Genomic DNA, 18,659 nt, shown 5'->3' with positions numbered 1-18,659 from the left:
GCACACCAGCTCGCGCTCCCCCTGCAATCCTTTCCTCCTGCCCAGTTTTGGTTTAGTTGGGAAATCCCGTTTTAGAGTTTCTGGAGGAGAACCTTGCATTTTGATTTTCTTCCTCTTTTGTATTATTTGTAACATCCCACACAGCCAAGGAAATCTGTTGTAGGAACAAGTCATGAAAGCGCGGGAGCTGGAGGCAGACTGCCTGGGTTGAGCCCCTCCAGCCCACTGACTAGCTCTGTGACTTCGTGCACTATCTTTTACCTCTCAGAGCCTCGATTTTCTCGTCACCAAAGTCAGCGTTAACGATGACATGAAGAAATGGCTATGAAGTGCTCAGCACAGGGCATGCGGGGCCCGTGGGAGGTCCTCAGGACAGCAGACTTCAGCTGGGGTTGTGCGGACCAGTGGGGCCGGGGGCCGGGGGGAGGCCCTGCCTTGGCTTGGAGTATGGTGCCAACTGACAGCAGTTTTATTAGATTGTCCTTTACTAGACACCAAAGCTCTGTGTCCTGAGCACTTTATAAAGATGGATTTGTTTGATCCTCACAGCAGCTCTGTGAGGGAAGTGCAGGGACAGAGGCAGAAAGCAAGGTTCAGCGGTGGTCTGTGGCCTTCTGTGGGCTCACAGCGCTAAGCGGCTGAGCACCAGGGGAGTGTGTGAGGCCACTGCGTCCTGCTGCCTGCCTCCGTCCCTCACGTGCAAGCAGGTCACACCCTCTGTTGACGCCGTCAGCTGTGCTAAGCCCGTGCTAGAGGATGGCAGCGGTGTGTGGCTCTGAGACTGAGAGAGAAAGTGTACCTTGTAAAGTGTCCACGTACGGGGCGCCTGGCTGGCCCAGTCAGTGGAACGTCTGCCTTCAGCTCGGGTCACGATCTCAGGCTCCTGGATTTGTCTTTGGATTGGGTCTTGGGCCGGCTCTCTGCTCAACAGGGAGCCTGCTTCTCCCTCTCTGTCTACCACCCCGTCTCCTGCATGCTGTCTTGCAAAAAAAATATTTAAAAAATCGTATTTACAGAGTGTGGAGCAGGGGTTGTAACAGGATCGGGGGGGCTGCATCTTCTTCCCAAAACAGTCTAGACTGAGACACCCATAGCCAGGGGCTAACACTGCCTCTCCCCCACACACCCAGCCCGTGTTATTGTGCAGTGAAGCCGAGCATTTGTCCCGTGGTTAGTGAGAAGTCCCTTCAGCTGTTTGCACACTGAGAAGGTAATGTGGCTCAGGCTGCTGGTACTCCCTGACTTTGAGACGGTGTGTAAATGAGTGCAGTCAAGTGCTCAATGGGAGAGAGCCTGAAGCTTTGTTTTTCCAGGGCTAAACGGAAGAGGGTTGGGGAGGGCTTTAAATAAGGGGATACTTGAGGTGATGACAAAAGTAAGAGAAAGACCTGTGTGCGATTCCAGAAAAGCAAAAGAACCAAGAGCAGGGAAAAGACACAACGCACATCCCCTGTGTCTAGAAACACAATGTTCGCATTTATACATGGCCATTCTAACCTCAAAAATGAAGACTTTTTACAGCCGGGAGCCTGGAGTGGCGTTTCCACGTACAGGAGCACGATACCGTGAGAGGCTCTTCAGTAAGAGGCTGAAGTAATAGCTTGGCCGCTGCGTGAGGCCATGGGAAGTGACCTGGCAGAGCGGGGGTCACCCTGTCCGTCAGCATCTGCCGCCCGCTCTTGGAGTTTGGGTGAGTGAGCATGATGACCAGATCTCAGTAAGAAAGCAGGCCGAGCGTTTTAGAAAAATACAAACTTTTAATCTTTACACAGGACACAGCCATGTCAAAGCCCCTTACTTAAATTTTTCTTTTAAATCTAAGAGAGCAAGTATTAACCTCCACTGACATCATATATATTATAAAAAATTATTCCTCTGTGTACTTTTCCTTCAGCCTGAGGCTCTCTGCTGATCTGCTCACAGACAGAAGCTGCTCAGCTTCCCTCTGGGAACAACTTGAAAGCTAAGCCTCAGCCTGCACACCTGAGGTGCAGCCCGGCAGCTGCTAAGCAGGACTTGATTCTCCCTTCCCTGTCAGGGAGGACCCGGTGAGCTCCAGCCTGACGCCCAAGTCCAGGCATCTGCAGACAAGAGTGGAGATGCAAGCGAGGCCTTGGGACTCAGTCTGGCCTGTGGCTTTCTCCAACCACCTGGCCCACGTTTTGGAATGTGGCTCTTTAAGGCACCAAGTGATAAAAAGTGTTGGCTCTGTTTCTGATTTAAGGCCTTCCTTTTCACACATGCTTTGTGTGTCCGGGATGGCTGGAGGCCAGCCTACCCCTCCTGCCCTTAGAGTCCCACACCGTGCCCTGACCCACCCCAGGGTCCCATTGGTGAAAGGCAGGCAGTTGCAGGAAGTCCTCCTCTGGCCCTCAAGGGAGGAAGTAGTTAATTCTCTGAGAAATAGATTTGCATCCCTGAGAAGAGAAGAGCTGCTCCTCCTTGGGGAGATACACCATCATCTTGGCAATTTGGTCCAGGGCTGCTTCTGTGTACGGGAGTCCCTGGCTCAGGAAGGCGTCGCGTGCGCACAGCCTCACGTGGCGGTACTCCAGTGGCAGGAAGGGGATGAAGAAGTCAATCAGGTTTTCCTTGACAAGACAGCTGTGGCCAAAGCCAGTGTCTGAAATGGAGACCAGAGTTACGTGGTGCCCACCCTGGGGCTGACCCCAGCTGGAGTTTTAAGGTGTCCGTCCCCAACCCTAAAGCTCATGTCAGGAACTACAGAGCCACGTCTCCTTTGAGGGAAAGCGTGCCCCGCTAACTCCAAATACTGCATTCAGGTTTATGGTTTTGTTTCACAGCAGAACGCAGGAGGCAGCTGGAGGCGCGAACCACTGAGCTCACAGACGCTCTTGCTCAAGGGCCGCTGCTTGGGTTTCCAGGGCTGGGGCAACTACTGTCAAAGCCTTCTCAGAAAAAGGAGTTTAGCTTTGTTAGACCGTCTCTTGTGTCTGGCTGGAGCTGACAGGTGTTGTGAGGTCTGTCCTCTGGGCCTTGTCCCACTCAGGAGCCCACATCCTAGCCCAGAGGCCACCCCACCCCCCAAGCCGTCCCCAGAGGCTGGGAGCCACTTACCCGTGGACTCTGCAATCTCGGCCTGGAGCTGGGGCGCCAGCTGGTCCAGCTTGATTTCTTCCCGGGTCCCTCCGGCCTGAAGCAGATTCAGGACAGCTGCATTGATGGTATTGCCTCCAAGGTTACTGAAAGAAACAAGAGCTTGTGAACACATTTTTTTTTTTTTTCCATTTTATTCTTTTTATATTTAGCTATACAGACCACTGAGGCTGTGCATTGGTGACTGGAAGAATGGAGGTCAAGGGGCTTCTCCTCTTCTAGGAGATCTTGTCACAACCCAAAGTCACACAGAAGACACTGTCTTCCTGCCTCACTCCCTTTTGACACACTCACAGCCCACTCGGGCAGGGCGCACAGCGATGGGATGATGTGGGGCTTTCCCTTGACCTCTGTAGGGAAGGGGAGGCTTGTGACTCCAGACTGAGTGGCAGGTGCTAAGGGAGGAGCACCTAAGGCCCAGGGCGATGACTTAAGAGGGAGGATGAGAAAAAAAAAAAAAAAAAAAGGAGGATGAGGCTTCTGAGTGCAAGCAGACCGGCCAGTGATCTCCAGACCAGGCAGCGTGTGTGTCCCAGCCTGGATGACCAGAGGGCTTGTTTCAGGGCCGGGAGCAGCAGAGCCCCGAAGGGAGGTGGAGGCTACCGTCTGCCGCACACACAGAAGTTAGCTTATAAACCGGAGAGAACCACTGAAGGGGTATGAACGGGGGAGTGTAGGGTGGTGGGTTACCTGATTTGCTTTACCTCCTAAGAAGGTCATTCTAGAGCCACAGAGGTTGGATTGAAGAGGCAGGGTATTGTTACAGAAAGCAAGGCGGGAGCTTTCTGCAGCAGTCCATGTTTAGAGGTAGAGAGAAGGACTGAAGAATTAGTTTAGGAGGCCCAAATGCCAGGCCCCTGTGACTGATGGATGAGAGAAGTGAGGGAAAGGAAGTCACCAAAACACACAAGCATCTGTCGGGAGCTGCTCGCTGTCCCCCAGCTGCTGACAAGTGGTGTGAATGCAGGAGAAGGGAATGGTAGGGACAGGCTAGGAAGGCCTAGCCAGGTCCTCTCTGCACACGCTGTAAGCGGCCACGATTCTGTCAGCGGAGGCAAGAACTGTCCCCTGCCGAGGGGTTGCCCCACCCTGCATTCCCCATGGGCAAGGGGAGGTGGACACGGGTTGGCTGGAGGGCAGGCAGCCAGGGAGAAGAGTGGGGGCGGGGGGCACTTATCCGTCCCTGGAGCAGGGACTGCTATGCTTGCTGCTCAGTAAACATTATTTAACGAATTGCTGTGTCTGCACATTTGTCTACACCGTTTCCATCTCTCTCCTCAATTTCTCTTGTTTTGTCCCACAGCCCATGTCTTCTTTCTCTTTGTCATGGACGGCTTTTATCTCAGACAGACACTGGGCCCCTCACTGTTCACCTGCCCTAGTCTTCAGCTCCTCAGGATTGTCCCTCTGGCCCCAGGATTGCTCTGTTTGAGAGCTGGGGCCTTCCTGGAGCACCTCTGTTCTCCACATCGTCCCAGGTCCGCGGCTGCTGAGGGGTCTGAAGGTCCCTGTGGAGCCCAGCCTGTCCCCTGGCTCTGGGCCAGGACAACAGGTCCTCCTCCCAGCCCTTAGTCCTAAAACTCCAAAGGGGACTTCAAAGGCTGCTCCAGAACTCTTAAACCCCAACCCTTCTTTCTTAAAGAAGAGATGTAAACACTCCGTTACTAATCTCTCAGCCTATGTCATTTGTAAAACAAGAAAATTGGACCAATTTCAGATTGCCCCCTTACGTCACCGTAGGTTCATTGGTCAACAAATACACATTTCTACAGGACCTTTGATTCCATGAACAATTTACATTCATATTCTTTTAATTGTTCCACGTCCTTCCTCCTCTTTCCCTGACAACAGCCGGAAGAGAACAGACATCAATCACCCTTTCACCGTACTGATTCACTGAGGACAGAGCTCTGATCTCCAGAGTTCCACGACCCTATTCCAGGAACACCTTCTAGAATGGTAGGGACAGGTGAAAGTCCTCTGTGTTAGTGGAGGCCCTCAAGCCTGGCGCCCAGGACTCCCCCACTCCGACTAATGCCGGCACGGGAGACTGCGACGCCCCTCGCACCTCAGTGCAAGCAACAGGTTAGGAGTTCTCTCAGGATTAAACTGCTGGCCTTGTTCTCACCAACGGTTTGAATCAGCCCTGCTTTCCTTTCAAACACAAAGCACTCAGCACATGGGTGAGGCCACCGAGGCATCAAATCCAGAGACTCAAATACAGTCTTCCCAGCCCATCCCTAGGATACAGACAGTCCCCAACTTAGGAATGTTCTACTTGACAAGGGTGCAAAAGCAGTAAGCATTCAGAAGAAATCTCACTTTGAATTTCCATCTTCTCCTGGACTAGCGATGCACACGGTACGATCCTGACTTGTGATGCCGGGCAGCAGCCACACAATCACAGGGGCTGGCAAGTGACACCTGCACAACCACGCTGTTTCTGTCCGTGGGGCTTTCAGCCAATTACATGAGACAGTCAACACTTGGTTAGAAGACAGGCTTTGTTTGTGTTGGAGGATTTTGCCCACCTGCAGGCTAATGTGTATGTTGTGAGCACCTTTAAAGTAGGCTAGGCTGAGCGTAATGTTTGGTAGGCTAGGTGTGTTAAATACATTTTCAACTTACAATGAGCTCATTGGGCCACAATCCCACTGCAAACTGAGGAAGGTCTGTACCTGGAAACCTTCAGGGTTTAAAAGTGCTGCTTTCTGGACACATGGGGGCAGGGGTGAGGCTGGTGTGGAGCTGCCCAGTCAGCCTGGCCAGCCTGAGGACTCTGGGTGGGGGGCACCCAGGCCTGTCAAACTCCACTGACTCTCCTAGGCCGGGTCCAGGCCTGCCCCGAAGCCACCAGAACTGGACACCATGTCCTCGTGGGCCCTGTCACAGGTGTGCGTCCTCCCCAGGGGGTCCCTCCTGGAGGGCTGGCACAGTCTCTCCATCCCTAGCAAGTGTGGGCCCCATGGGGCGGCTTCCCCCCCAGCAGCTCTCTCCCCAGGCCCAGCCACCACCCCAGCCTCATGTCTGTTCCCTGGTGACTGCCTGGCTTCAGACAGTGCACAGAGGCCAGGTCACCGGGGGAAAGGGTAGGGCTAGAGGGGACTAGGGCAATGCCCGCAGGTCAATGACCAAAATAGTACAAAGGCAAATGTTTGCTCCGAGAGGACAAGTTCACCTGGGTCGCATTAGGAAATGCTGGTCCTGGCAAGAGTTGAGGGCTTTCCAAGCTGAGAACTGAGCATGAAGAGCAGCAAGTTGGCATCACAGCTCAAGTCAGGGAAAGGTCAGATTCTCTCTCTGCTTTTCTTTTATAAATCACCTTTGGGGAGGGGGGTGCCTGGGGGGCTCAGTCAGTTAAACGTCTGCCTTTGGCTCAGATCATGGTCTTGGAGCTGGTGTTGGGCAACCTCTCAGTAGGAAGCCTGTTTCTCCCTTTGTCCCTGAGCATGCTCATGCTCTCTCTCACTCTCTCTCAAATATTTTTTTTAAAAAATAAATAAAATCCCCTTGGGCGCACCGCCCCCTGCCCCCAGCACTGCACCCTCCACAGTGCACAGTTGAGTCCCATAAGCCTTAAGCATAGAACAGGAAGGGCTTGCCGTCACCACACTGAAATCCCAACAGGCCTAGTTTCACTGGTTTCGTCTTGTGGGTCCACAGTGACACATGCTCTGCCTCCACACCTGGCACCTTGACACATTCCAGCTGGATGGAAATCCAGATTCCCTATTTCTCTACCTTCACAAGGTGCACACAAAACTGAATGAAAGCCCCTAGCTGGCATATACAGGCCTGTGGAGAAGGATAAGCACTTTGAGGGGGAGGGAGCAATGGGTAACCCTTCCACTCTGAGTGCAAGAACTTGCTTGTGAAGCATTTCAGGCTGAGCCAACAGGAACCCAAACTTGACCTCTAACAGATGTTGGTCAGGACTATCCCAGTTGGAGCCGCCACAAAGATAGGATTGGACAAGCTGATTTCTCAAGTCATTCTTTACAAAGCCACTTCCAGAGCATACAGGCAAACAAAACAGGTAACATATAATGGCTAAGGGAGGAGTCCTGCATGATCAGGGTGCATCTCAGCACAGGTGTGAAAGCGTGAGCTTTTCATTCAACACATCATACCCTAAACTTCGAGCCAGTGACTTCCTCTCATGATCAGAGAAGAAACAGACCTTCCAAGGCTGGACAAAGAACAGGCCATTTTGGACTTAGTGGGATGCCATCCTCCAACTGGGTCTACCTTGGGAATTTTCAAGGATAGTTTGTACTTAATTTTAAATAAATGTGATGACGGTGGAGGAGTAGGAGACCTAAATTTCTTCGGGTCCCAGGAAGCCAGCTAGATAGTTGCAAGCCATTCTGAACACCTACAAACTCAACAGGAGATGGAAGAGAAAAAGAGCAGCAATTCTAGGAAGAGAAAAGTAAACACTTTCTGGAAGGTAGGACATGCGGAGAAGTGAATCCAAGATGATACATGGGAAGGTAGACCACGGTGGCAAGGGGCCAGCTCCCGGCAAGCAGCAGAGCAGTGGAGCACAAAATCGGAACTTTTAGAAGTTGGCTCCATTGAAGGATGTTGCTCCAGAGGCTAAGCGGGGATGAAGCCCTCTTAGGGACAGTGTGGTCTCAGGACTTGTGGGGTCATTAAAACACCAGGGGTGTCCGAGTGTGACAGAGCTCCCAGGTATAGGAGCAGAGAAGCTGGCTGCCGAGATGGAGCCTAGGAGTGAGCTCTCAGCTCGGGGTTACCATCAAAATGATCCAAGGCACAGTCAACAAGTAGCAGATCTAGGGAGACTCACCTTCCTCCTCCAGGAGGAGCAGCACAGCAAGAATCTGCTATGGATGGGTCAACCAGGGAATTAAAGAAGAATTAAAAAAAAAAATCATGGAAACAAATGAAAATGAAAACACAGCTGTTCAAAATCTTTGGGATGCAGCAAAAGCAGTCCTAAGAGGAAAGTATATAGCAATACAAGCCTTTCTCAAGAAACAAATATACAACCTAACTCTACACCTAAGGAAGCTGTAGAAAGAACACCAAATAAAACCTAAACCCAACCGAAGAAGAGATATAATAAAGATCAGAGCAGAAGTCAATGAAATGGAAACCAAAAGAACAGTAGAACAGATCAATAAAAGTAGGAGCTGGTTCTTTGAAAGAATTAATAAGATTGATAAACCCCTGGCCAGACTTAACAAAAAGAAAAAAGAAAGGACCCAATTAATAAAATCATGAGTGAAAGAGGAGATATCACAACCAACAACAAGGAAATACAAATAATTATAAGAACATATTATGAGCAACTATACACCAGCAAATATGACAACCAGGAAGAAATGGATGCATTCCTAGAGATGTATAAACTATCAAAACTGAACCAGGAAGAAATAGAAAACCTGAACAGACCCATAACGGGCAAGGAAATTGAAGCAGTAATCAAAAATCTCCCAACAAGAGCCTTGGGCCAGAAGGCTTCCCAGGGGAATTCTACCAAACATTTAAAGAAGAATTCATACCTATTCTCCTGAAACTGTTACAAAAAATAGAAATGGAAGGAAAACTTCCAAACTCATTTTATGAGGTAGCATGACCTTGATCCCAAAGCCAGACAAAGACCTCATCAAAAAAGGGAATTACAGACCAATATCCCTGATGAACATGGATGCAAAAATTCTCACCAAATACTATCCGAGAAGATCCAACAGTACATTAAAAGGATTATTCACCATGACCAAGTGGGATTTATTCCTGGGTTGCAACGTTGGTTCAACATCCACAAATCAATCAATGTGATACAATACATTAATAAAAGAATGAACAAGAACCATATAATACTCTTAATAGATGCTGAAAAAGCATTTGACAAAGTACAGCATCCTTTCTTTTCTCATCTTTTTTTTTTTTTTAAGATTTTATTTATTTGACAGAGATCACAAGTAGGCAGAGAGCCAGGCAGAGAGAGAGAGGAAGGGAAGCAGGCTCCCTGCCGAGCAGGGAGCCCGACGCGGGGCTTGATCCCAGGACCCTGAGATCATGACCTGAGCCGAAGGCAGAGGCTTTAGCCCACTGAGCCACCCAGGCGCCACAGCATCCTTTCTTGATCAAAACTTTTCACAGTGTAGGGATAGAGGATACATATCTCAATATCATAAAAGCCATCTATGAAAAACCCACACAGTGAGTATCATTCTCAGTGGGGAAAAACTGAGAGCTTTCCCCCTGTGGTCAGAAACACGGCAGGGCTGTCCACTATTACCACTGTTATTCCACATAGTACTAGAAGTCCTAGCCTCAGCAATCAGACAACAAAAAGAAACAAAAAGCATCTGAATTGGCAAAGAAGTCAAACTCTCACTCTTCGCAGATGATATGATACTTTATGTGGAAAACCCAAAAGACTCCACTCTAAAACTGCTAGAACTCATACAGGAATTAAGTGTCAGGATATAAAACCAATGCACAGAAATCAGTTGCATTTCTATACACCACCACCAAGACAGTAGAGAAATTAAACAGCCGACCCCATTTACAGTTGCATCCAGAGCCATAAGCTACCTAGGAATAAATCTAACCAAAAAGGCAAAGAATCTGTACTCAGAAAACTAAAATACTCATGAAAGAAATTAAGGAAGACACAAAGAAATGGAAAAACATTCCATGCTCATGGATTAGAATAAGAAATATTGTGCAAATGTCTATGCTACCTAAAGTAATCTACATATTTAATGCAATCCCTATCAAAATGCCACCAATTTTTTTCAAAGAAATGGAGTAACTAATCCTAAAATTCGTATGGAACCAGAAAAGATCCTGAATAGCCAGAGGAATGTTGAAAAAGAAAAAGTTGGTGGCATCACAATTCCAGATTTCAATTACAAAGCCGTTATCATCAAGACAGTATCATACTGGCACAAAAACAGACACATAGATCAATGGAACAGAACAGAGAGCTCAGAAATGGACCCTCAACTCTATGGTCAACTAATCTTCGACAAAGCAGGAAAGAATGTCCAATGGAAAAAAGAGAGTCTCTTCAACAAATTGTGTTGTGAAGATTGGACAGACACATGCAGAAAAATGAAACTGGACCATTTCCTTACATCACACACAAAAATAGACTCAGAATGGATGGAAGACCTCAATTTGAGACAGGAATCCATCAAAATCAAAATCAGAATCCATCAAAATAAAAATCCTTGAGGAGAACACAGGCAGCAACCTCTTCGACCTCAGCTGCAGCAACTTCTTCCTCGAAACATCGCCAAAGGCAAGGGAAGCAAGGGCAAAAATGAACTACTGGGACTTCATCAAGATCAAAAGTTTTTGTACAGCAAAGGAAACAGTCAACCAAACCCAAAGACAACCAACAGAATGGGAGAAGATATTTGCAAATGACATGTCAGATAAAGGGCTAGTATCCAAAATCTATAAAGAACTTACCAAACTCAACACCCAAAGAACAAATAATACAATCAAGAAATGGGTAGGGGCCCGCAGGGGGCTCACTGGGTTAAGCCTCTGCCTTCAGCTCAGGTCATGATCTCAGGGTCCTGGGATTGACCCCCACATTGGGCTTTCTGCTCAGTGGGGAGCCTACTTCCCCCTCTCTCTCTGCCTGCCTCTCTGTCTACTTGTGATCTGTGTCAAATAAATAAATAAAATCCTAAAAAAAAAGAAATGGATAGAAGACATGAACAGACATTTCTGCAAAGACATCCAAATGGCTAACAGACCCACAGAAAAGCACTCCACATCACTCAGCATCAGGGAAATACAAATCAAAACCACAATGAGATACCACTTCACACCAGTCAGAATGGCTAAAATGAACAAGTCAGGAAACAACAGATGCTGGTGAGGACACGGAGAAAGGGGAACCCTCCTACACTGTTGGTGAGAATGCAAGTGGTACAGCCACTCTGGAAAACAGTATGGGGGTTCCTCAAAAAGTTGAAAATAGAACTACCCTACGACCCAGCAATTGCACTACTGGGTATTTACTCTAGAGATACAAATGTAGTGATCCAAAGGGGCACCTGTACCCCAATGTTTGTAGCAGCAATGTCCACAATTGCCAAACTATGGAAAGAGCCCAGATGTCCATTGACAGATGAATGGATAAAGAAGATGTTGTATACACATACACACACACAGGAATACTGCGCAGCCATCAAAAACTGAAATCTTGCTATTTGCAACGACATGGATAGAACTAGAGGGTATTATGCTAAGCGAAATAAGTCAATCAGAAAAGGACAATTATATGATCTCACTGATATGAGGAATCTGAGAAACAAGACAGAGGATCATAGGGGAAGGGAGGAAAAAATGAAACAAGACGAAACCAGACAGGGAGACAAACTATAAGAGATTCTTAATCTCAGGAAACAAACTGAGGGTTGCTGGAGAGTGGAGGGAGGAGGGATAGGTGGCTTGATGGCCATTGGGGAGGGTATGTTCTATAGTGAGGAAAAAAAATTTTTTTCAACAAATGTGTTGGTTTGAAACTTAATGCCCTTTTAAGAAGGGACTCACAGTATGAGAGTTATATTCCAAACTATATTACAAAACCACAATAATCAACACAGTACCGTACTGACATAAAAAGACACATAGATCAGTGGAACAAAATAGCCCATAAATAAACCCATGCACATACGGTCAATTAGTTTATGACAAAAGAGCCAAGACTAGACAATGGGGAAAGGACAGTCTCTTCAATAAATGGTGTTGGGAAAACTGAACAGCCACATATCGAATAATCAAACTGGACCACTACCTCACACCGTACACAAAAATTAACTCCAAATGGATTAGTCTTAAATGTGAGACCTGAAACCATAAAAGTCTTAGAAGAAAACAGGCAGTAAGCTGTCTGGCATCAGTCTTGGCAATGATTTCTTGGATATGATACCAAAAGCAAAAATAAGCAAGTGGGACTACATCCTAAAACGTTCTGCACAGCAAAGGAAACCAACGAAATGACAAGGCAACCTACCGAATGGGAGAAAATATTTGCAAATCATATATCTGATAAGGGTTAATATCCAAAAAATATAAAGAGCTCATACAACTCAATAACAAAAAATAATCTGATTAAAAATGGGTAGAGGATCCGAATAGACGTTTTTCCAAAGGAGGCATACAGATGGCCAACAGGTAGATGAAAAAGCACTGAACATCAGTGTCATCAGGGAAATGCAAATCAAAACCGCAATGAGATACCACCTCACATGAGTGAGAACAGCTACAACCAAAAGAATGGAAATACCAAATGTTACTGAGGATTTGGAGGAAAGGGAACCCTTGTGCCCTGGGGTGGCAACTTAACTTGGTGCAGCCACTGTGGGAAACACTATGGAGGTTCCTCAGAGAGCTAAAGGTAAAATTACCCTATGATCTAGCAGTTCCACTTCTGGGGATTTATCCAAAGATAATGAAGATACTCAAAAAGATAATATACATGTCTCCATGTTCTTTGCAGCATTGTTTACATTAGCCAAAATATGGAAACCACCTCAGTGCCCACTGATGGATGAGGAAAATGTGCTACACACACACACACACACACAAGTATTATTCATAAAATTCCATAAAACACGATGAAATCTTGCCATTTGCAACAACAACCCTGACAGCATCATGTGAGATGAAGTAAATCAGAGAAAGACAAATTCTGTACGATCCCACTCATATGTGGACTCTTGGCGACAAGAACAGCAGCGAACCAAGCTCACAGATACCGAGAACAGACGGCTGGTTGCCAGAGGCGGTGGCGGTGAGGAAGGAGTAGGCTCGGGCGCAGAGCACAGCGTGGCTACCGTGGTTCCCACCGCATCGCAGACCTGAAAGCTGCCGAGGGAGCAGGTCACAGTTCTCATCACAGGACAAAAGTTGTGTACTTATGTATGATGACGGTGTTAACCAGACTTACTGCAATCACTGCGCAATACATGTATATACAACGAGTGAATCATGGTGCACACCTGAAACTACGCTGTCAATTATAGGTCAATAAAAAAGACCCCAAATCCCCAAAATGCCCTTCTAGGAGGGGAGGCCTGGCGTGTGAGCTGTCTCTCCCCGAGGAGGCTACGTAGTCTAGGGAGTCCGAGGAGAGCCTCACCACCCTAAGACAGCCATGAGGGACGGGCGTGGGGAGGAGAGACGAGGGACAGCTGCTCTTCCTCACTACCCGTGCCGGTGGTGGTGGGTGAGGGATGGGAGGCAGAGTCTTTCCAGGTGCCTCAGCGGTGGAATCAGGGCAGGACCCGGGAGACTACAGTCCCCCCACCGTTGCTACCACCCAAGCGGCGAGGCTTGTGTTTCCTCTGCTGGAGTGTGTGTTGGTTTCCCTTGTGGACAAGAGTCTGCGGCCCAGGGGATCGTGGAAGCCTCTCCTCCCCCCATCAGCTGACTCCCCAGCTTGGCCCAAGTGGCACCTGGGCCAAGTCCTCCCTCCCCTCCTCCAGCCCTCCTGACTACTGTTCCTCAGACCTTACCTGAGAAAAAGAAAGATGGTTTTCGGGGACTCGACCCTGTGGTTCTTGGGGGCCTGGTGCACCAGGTGTGGCCCGAGGGCCTCTAGCAGTCCCGGATGTAGCTTTTCAGCCTCATCGAAGATGAACAGGGTCTGGTGGCAGCGCTCCTGTGTCTCCTTGATCTCACTTGTTAGCTTCTCCTGCACGGAACACAGGGAGCTGCCGGGAGCTGGGGAGCAGGGGGAGGCCCAAATTCATCCTCCAGCCCTAAGGCCGCGCTTTGGCGTCTGCAATGCATCACGGGCTCCCACCAGCTGCCAATCCACACTTCTGGGGGTGGGGCTAGGGTCCACACCTCTGATGAGCTTCCTAGGTGATTCTCATGCACGCTGAGCTTTGTGGAGAGGAAGAGGGCTGGCCTGGCCTTGGAAACAGGCCCCAGCCTGCAACCTGCTTCCTGTGTTCCAGGGTGAGGTCCCATCCCAGAAGAAAACAGTCAGTCTCCCTGGGGGTAGGAGTCAGGCTCTAATATCAGGGAGACAGGCACAGCAGGTTCTCCTGCCCAGAGAGGCGGCCAAGTCCCCTTTCTTGAACTCCCGGGAGCAGGTGCTCACTAGTACCCAGGCTAGACTAAGACCTCAGGGGAGAAACCTGAGTGGGACCTGTCTGGGACTCAGCCAACTGGCCCTTGGGGTACCCCACCCCTAGCCAGAGAGTCGAAAGCCCTCTGCGGGCTTCACCAGGAGAATAGGGCCAGTGTCCACACCAGGTGGGTCTGTCAGCAGAGCCCCCCTCCATCCACCTCTGGCCTCCCCGGATTCTGACCTCAGCCCCCGTCTCCCTAATGTGTGTGTGTGTGTGTGTAAGCAGAGAGTCACAGCAGTTCTGCCACAAAGCCGGTTTGTTCTTTCTGCGAAGCCGTTAGACTAGCACCAGCCACCAGACCTTGGGACACTTCACCTCTGCCCTCCAACACTGCACTGAAGCGGCAGCTGACTCAGCCATCTCCATCCTCGGAGCCTTACGTAATCTTCCCAGGTTAACACACTGCAAAAAGCAGAACTGAAAGCCAAAGACAGATGTCATGCAGCAATGACATGACATTTTATTCACCATCTGGCTTATCTGAAATACTACATGTCTAAATGGAAGAAACTCACAAGAGCAGAGCGGCAAGGACAATTTTTGTCCCACGACTTGTTGGCAATTTGGGGAAGACATGGAAAATCTTATATGATATGCCTCCTTAAAAAGGGGGGTACAGGATATGGGCGCCTGGGTGGCTCAGTCTGTGAAGCATCTGACTCTCGATTGCAGCTCAGGTCATGATCTCAGGGTTGTGAGATCGAGCCCTGTGATGGGCTCCATGCTGGGCGTGGAGCCTACTTCAGATTCTCCCTCCCAAAAAAGCAGGATCTGCAACTTTCTGTCCAACGTTAATCACAATGACATAAAACCCGAAGAAAGCACATGTGAACCGTGCTTGTGTCTGTGTGTGGAGATTCTGATAAAGTTTTTGCTTTTGTCTGTTCCATTTTTCCTGCAAAATTCCCACTACTTCAAGAACAGACAACCAACACTGGATCCTCTGTTTAAGCTCGGTGTGCGGCTGATAAGGAGACAGAGCTCAAGATACACGGTGTTTGAGTATCAATCTTTCCTCCACATGCTCAGGGCCTTATCTCTGTGGAATGGTGTCACCAGGGCCACCAACGCCCACAGCCAGGCTTCTCTGAGGCCACCTCCTGGCAGAGAAGGGCTGATTTCAGCCCTTCCATCCCATCCCAGAAGCCTGCTGCTCAGGTTGTCAGAGCCTCGTTCCCGTCCCCCCCGCCCAGGCCCCCAGCCCTGCCTGGCCTCACCTTGTACAGGTCCATGTACTTCGGGTGAGGAAAGTGTAGGGTGGCGATGAACGTCTTGACACAGTCGCTCCTCAGCCCATCCCGGTACAGGTTCTCTGCCAGCAGCCGCGCCACGAAGTTCTTGCCTGTGCCGGACCAGCCGTGGAATGACAGGGCCAGGGCCTTGCCTGGCTGGGGCAGCTCTAAGTAGCCCTTCACCGTGGTCAGGACCAGCTCCCGAGCCAGATGCTGGCCGTGCAATCGCACACTTAGGTCCGATTCCAGGCCTGGGAGGGGGAAAGAGGCAGCCATGGTGAGGTCGCACAGATGTGGCCCTCCCTAGGCTCAATGATGGCAGAGAGACTGAGCACCTCTGAACAGGGGGTGCTGAGGGGGTGCAGCGGGGATTATCTGGCCTCAGAATAAGAAACCACTGGACAGACCTTGCAGCCTAAAGGGATTCAAGGGCCAATTTCGAAGAGTTTGAGAAATCAAAATTGAATGTAGAAAGAGAAGGGAATCACCCTGAAGGTCCTGAAGACACCCCAGAACGTTTGACAGAGGGCGCCTGGGTGGCTCAGTCAGTTAAGCATCTGCCTTCAGCTCTGGTCATGATCTCAGGGTCGGACCAAGCCCCCAGGGGCTCCCTGCTCAAAGGGAAGTCTGCTTCGCCCTCTGCCCCTCTCCCCACTTGTGCGTGAACTTGAATGAGCACAAGAGCTCTTTCTAATACATAAATTAAAAATCTTAAAAAAAAAAAAAAAAGAATGGTTGGCAGAGTCCTGTCTGGAGGAGGAAGTCCATCCCCATGCCCAAGAGATTGCTCCCACCCAGAGATTTCGGGAACCCCTAAGTACTTTATGGAGACAACCTCACGTGAATAAATTTCAGTTCAGCAAACACTTATTGAGGGTGGCTAGTATGTTCAAAGTCCTCTGTGAGGCCTTCCTTCCTTCCAGCCACGAGATCACAGGGTGTGGAGAGGGGTTCTGGGAGTCATGGTGGAGACAGGGAGGCTATATTGTCAACTGTGGGCAGAATGATGAAGGGTGCCTTGCACCCTAGCTATTCCCCCTGGACTGCCTCTCCTCCCCAAAGATCCCCAGCCCCTCAGGGCCATGCAAGGTGCTACCTGTGAAGTTGTTGGAGATCCTGCAGTCCCCGCTGTCGCAGCAGGCCTGCAAGCTGCAGTACCACGAGGTCAGGATGTCCAGGTACTGCTGGCCCAACAGGGGAAGGCTCCAGCCTGGAAAAGAGGGAGCTGTGAGACGAGGACAGAGCCCAGGGCCATGGGGAAGGTAGAGACAGTCTCCCTGCAACCAAGCAGAGCAGTTCTTCTTGTCCTTGGTCCTCCCTCCAGAGCGGCTCCTCACTGCTCTTCCATGGGCCTGGCTTGTGCCAGGCCAGGGAATGAGCTGGAGGGGGCACCCCCAGCTTGGAGGAAGTCGATGGCCTTGTTATGGATACAGCTCCAGCAAAGGTTCGATTTGTTCAACACATAACGCCTTTGCCGGAAATGTAAGAAAGCCAGAGCTGCCCACAAGGAGTTCGTGCCGGTCTAGCAGGGAGACCAACAGCAGCTGGTGATGCTCATTCTGCCTCCTTGCTGAGAATTCCAAAGCCAAGTGATTACAGCAAAACCCCAAGGGCCTCTCAATTCTTTTGTCAAATGTCAATTTGAACGTCCCCAGCACTAGCAAACCCACAACGAAACAAAGCCCAAACACTGGGGCTTCGAAATCTTTTGATTTCAGTGAAAAAATGTTCACAGTACCATTGTAGGACTATCATTAGAATAGCATTAGGGACCTAGAATTTTCGACCCAGACTGCAAGAAGCCTCAGAGAGCATCTGGTCCATAACAGTAATGTGACAGATAACCCCCCGCGCAGAATTTGTCACTGACCAGTGGGAACCAGAACACAGGTGCGGGGCTCTCAGCAGCAGAACAGAGAAGGGACTGGGGTCGTGCGCAGCCTGGGACTCTGCTGAAAGCCCAGAAGAAGGCGGGAAAGAGCAGCTCGATGGTGGACTGGGAGACCCAAGGAAGTGTGAGCTGTCTGGAGGGGTCAAGGACGGGCACCGAGGGCAAGGCAGCCACCCCCACCGCGTCCCCTCGGAAGCCCCGGGGCCCGTCCCGGTGCATCCGGGGGAAGGAGATGGCCTTGTTATGGGTACAGGACGGGGATGCGGCCCGGTCCCCAGAGGCACCCCTGCCCGCCGCCTGGGCCGAGGCCGGGCGGGGACGAAGGGCGAGTAGCCAGGGCGCCTACCTGGTGGCCGCCGCCCGACGGCCGGCTCATTGGCGCCCGGCTTCCCGGGCCGGCGCACGTGCCCCCGCCGCCCTCAACCCCCAGGCCCCGAGGCGCAGCCGGAGGAGCCCGGGCGGCCGCTCTTACCCAGGAGCCCCGCGCCAGCCTCCTCGGCGCGCTCACAATCCTCGGGCCACACGCGGCAGCGCAGGAGCGCCCAGTACCGTCTGGAGAGGGCCGCGGCCGCCCTCAGCCGCTCGCGAAGGCCGCGGAGGGGCTCCTGGGCCCCGTCCGGCGGGCTCGCGTCGTCGCCGGGTTCCGGCGTGCCCGGGCGCGGCAGGAGCAGCAGCAGCAGCAGTAGCAGCGGCAGCGGCAGGCGGAGGCGGAGGCGGAGGCGCAGGCGAGGCATGGCTCTCCCGCGCCGCTCTCGGTGGTACCGGGGCGGCGGGCGGGCGCGGCCGGAGGGATGGGCGCCGCCGCGGGTACCGAGGCCCAGGCCGGCGGCCCGAGCGCACCGCCGGGCCGCCCGCAGGCACCGCCCACCGCCGGGGCTCGCTTCCGGCCGCGCGTTATTCTGGGGAGCCTGAGGAGGGGCGGCCACCCGGAGAGTCCCCTCGGCAGCCCCGGGACCCGGCGGGGGCCGGCCCGGTAAGGCCCCCGCCTAGGCCCTGCCGCGGCGGAGGATGAGCCCCGGGCCGGCTCGCAGCGTGTCGCCGGGAACCGGCGCCGGGGCGGCGGGGTGGATAGAGGCCCTGGGGAGGCGGGGAGCTCCTCCACCCCGGGAAGTGAAACCGCTGCAGGCAGCAGCGGATCTCCACAGCTGGGAGTCCGCCCACGGCGGGCGGAGGCCTGAGGGCTCCAGGCTGGAGATGCTGGGCTTCTGGAAACCCCCGTCAGGGACACTCCACTGAAGAACTTCGGCGACACTGTGTGCGCTCTCTTGGCTACGCTTG

At 51.2% G+C, this 18,659-nt stretch overlaps 1 protein-coding gene across 2 annotated transcripts; it reads right to left on the bottom strand.

The window, feature by feature from the left end:
- Positions 1–763: 763 nt before the first annotated feature.
- Positions 764–18,350, bottom strand: TOR3A (torsin family 3 member A). Of its 2 annotated transcripts, XM_045982130.1 has the most exons (6): positions 17,854–18,343; positions 16,587–16,700; positions 15,476–15,741; positions 13,635–13,813; positions 3,079–3,203; positions 764–2,623 (listed from the first exon to the last, which is right to left on the bottom strand). In XM_045982130.1, exons 1-6 carry the CDS (start codon positions 18,113–18,115, stop codon positions 2,373–2,375), a joined length of 1,197 nt encoding a protein of 398 aa, XP_045838086.1. In that variant the 5' UTR covers positions 18,116–18,343; the 3' UTR covers positions 764–2,372. The 2 variants fall into 2 exon arrangements, with proteins under 2 accessions (XP_045838086.1, XP_045838087.1); XM_045982131.1 differs by lacking the exons at positions 764–2,623; positions 3,079–3,203 and adding an exon at positions 12,529–12,984 and having other exon boundaries at positions 17,854–18,350.
- Between the last annotated feature and the right edge of the window lie 309 nt (positions 18,351–18,659).

Source organism: Meles meles, chromosome 17 (genome assembly GCF_922984935.1).
Source record: "Meles meles chromosome 17, mMelMel3.1 paternal haplotype, whole genome shotgun sequence".
NCBI classification, from domain to species: domain Eukaryota; kingdom Metazoa; phylum Chordata; class Mammalia; order Carnivora; family Mustelidae; genus Meles; species Meles meles.
The sequence above is the reverse complement of the archived record's forward strand: the minus strand, read 5'-3'. Positions and strand labels throughout refer to the sequence as shown.

Coding starts and splice junctions, on each gene's coding strand:
- TOR3A (XM_045982130.1), bottom strand. CDS start 18,115: ATGCCTCGCCTGCGCCTCCGCCTCCGCCTCCGCCTGCCGCTGCCGCTG. Junction 3,204..13,634: donor ACCATCTTTCTTTTTCTCAG/GTAAGGTCTGAG, acceptor TGTTTCTTTCAG/TAACCTTGGAGGCAATACCA. Junction 2,624..3,078: donor CGAGATTGCAGAGTCCACGG/GTAAGTGGCTCC, acceptor TCTCCATTTCAG/ACACTGGCTTTGGCCACAGC.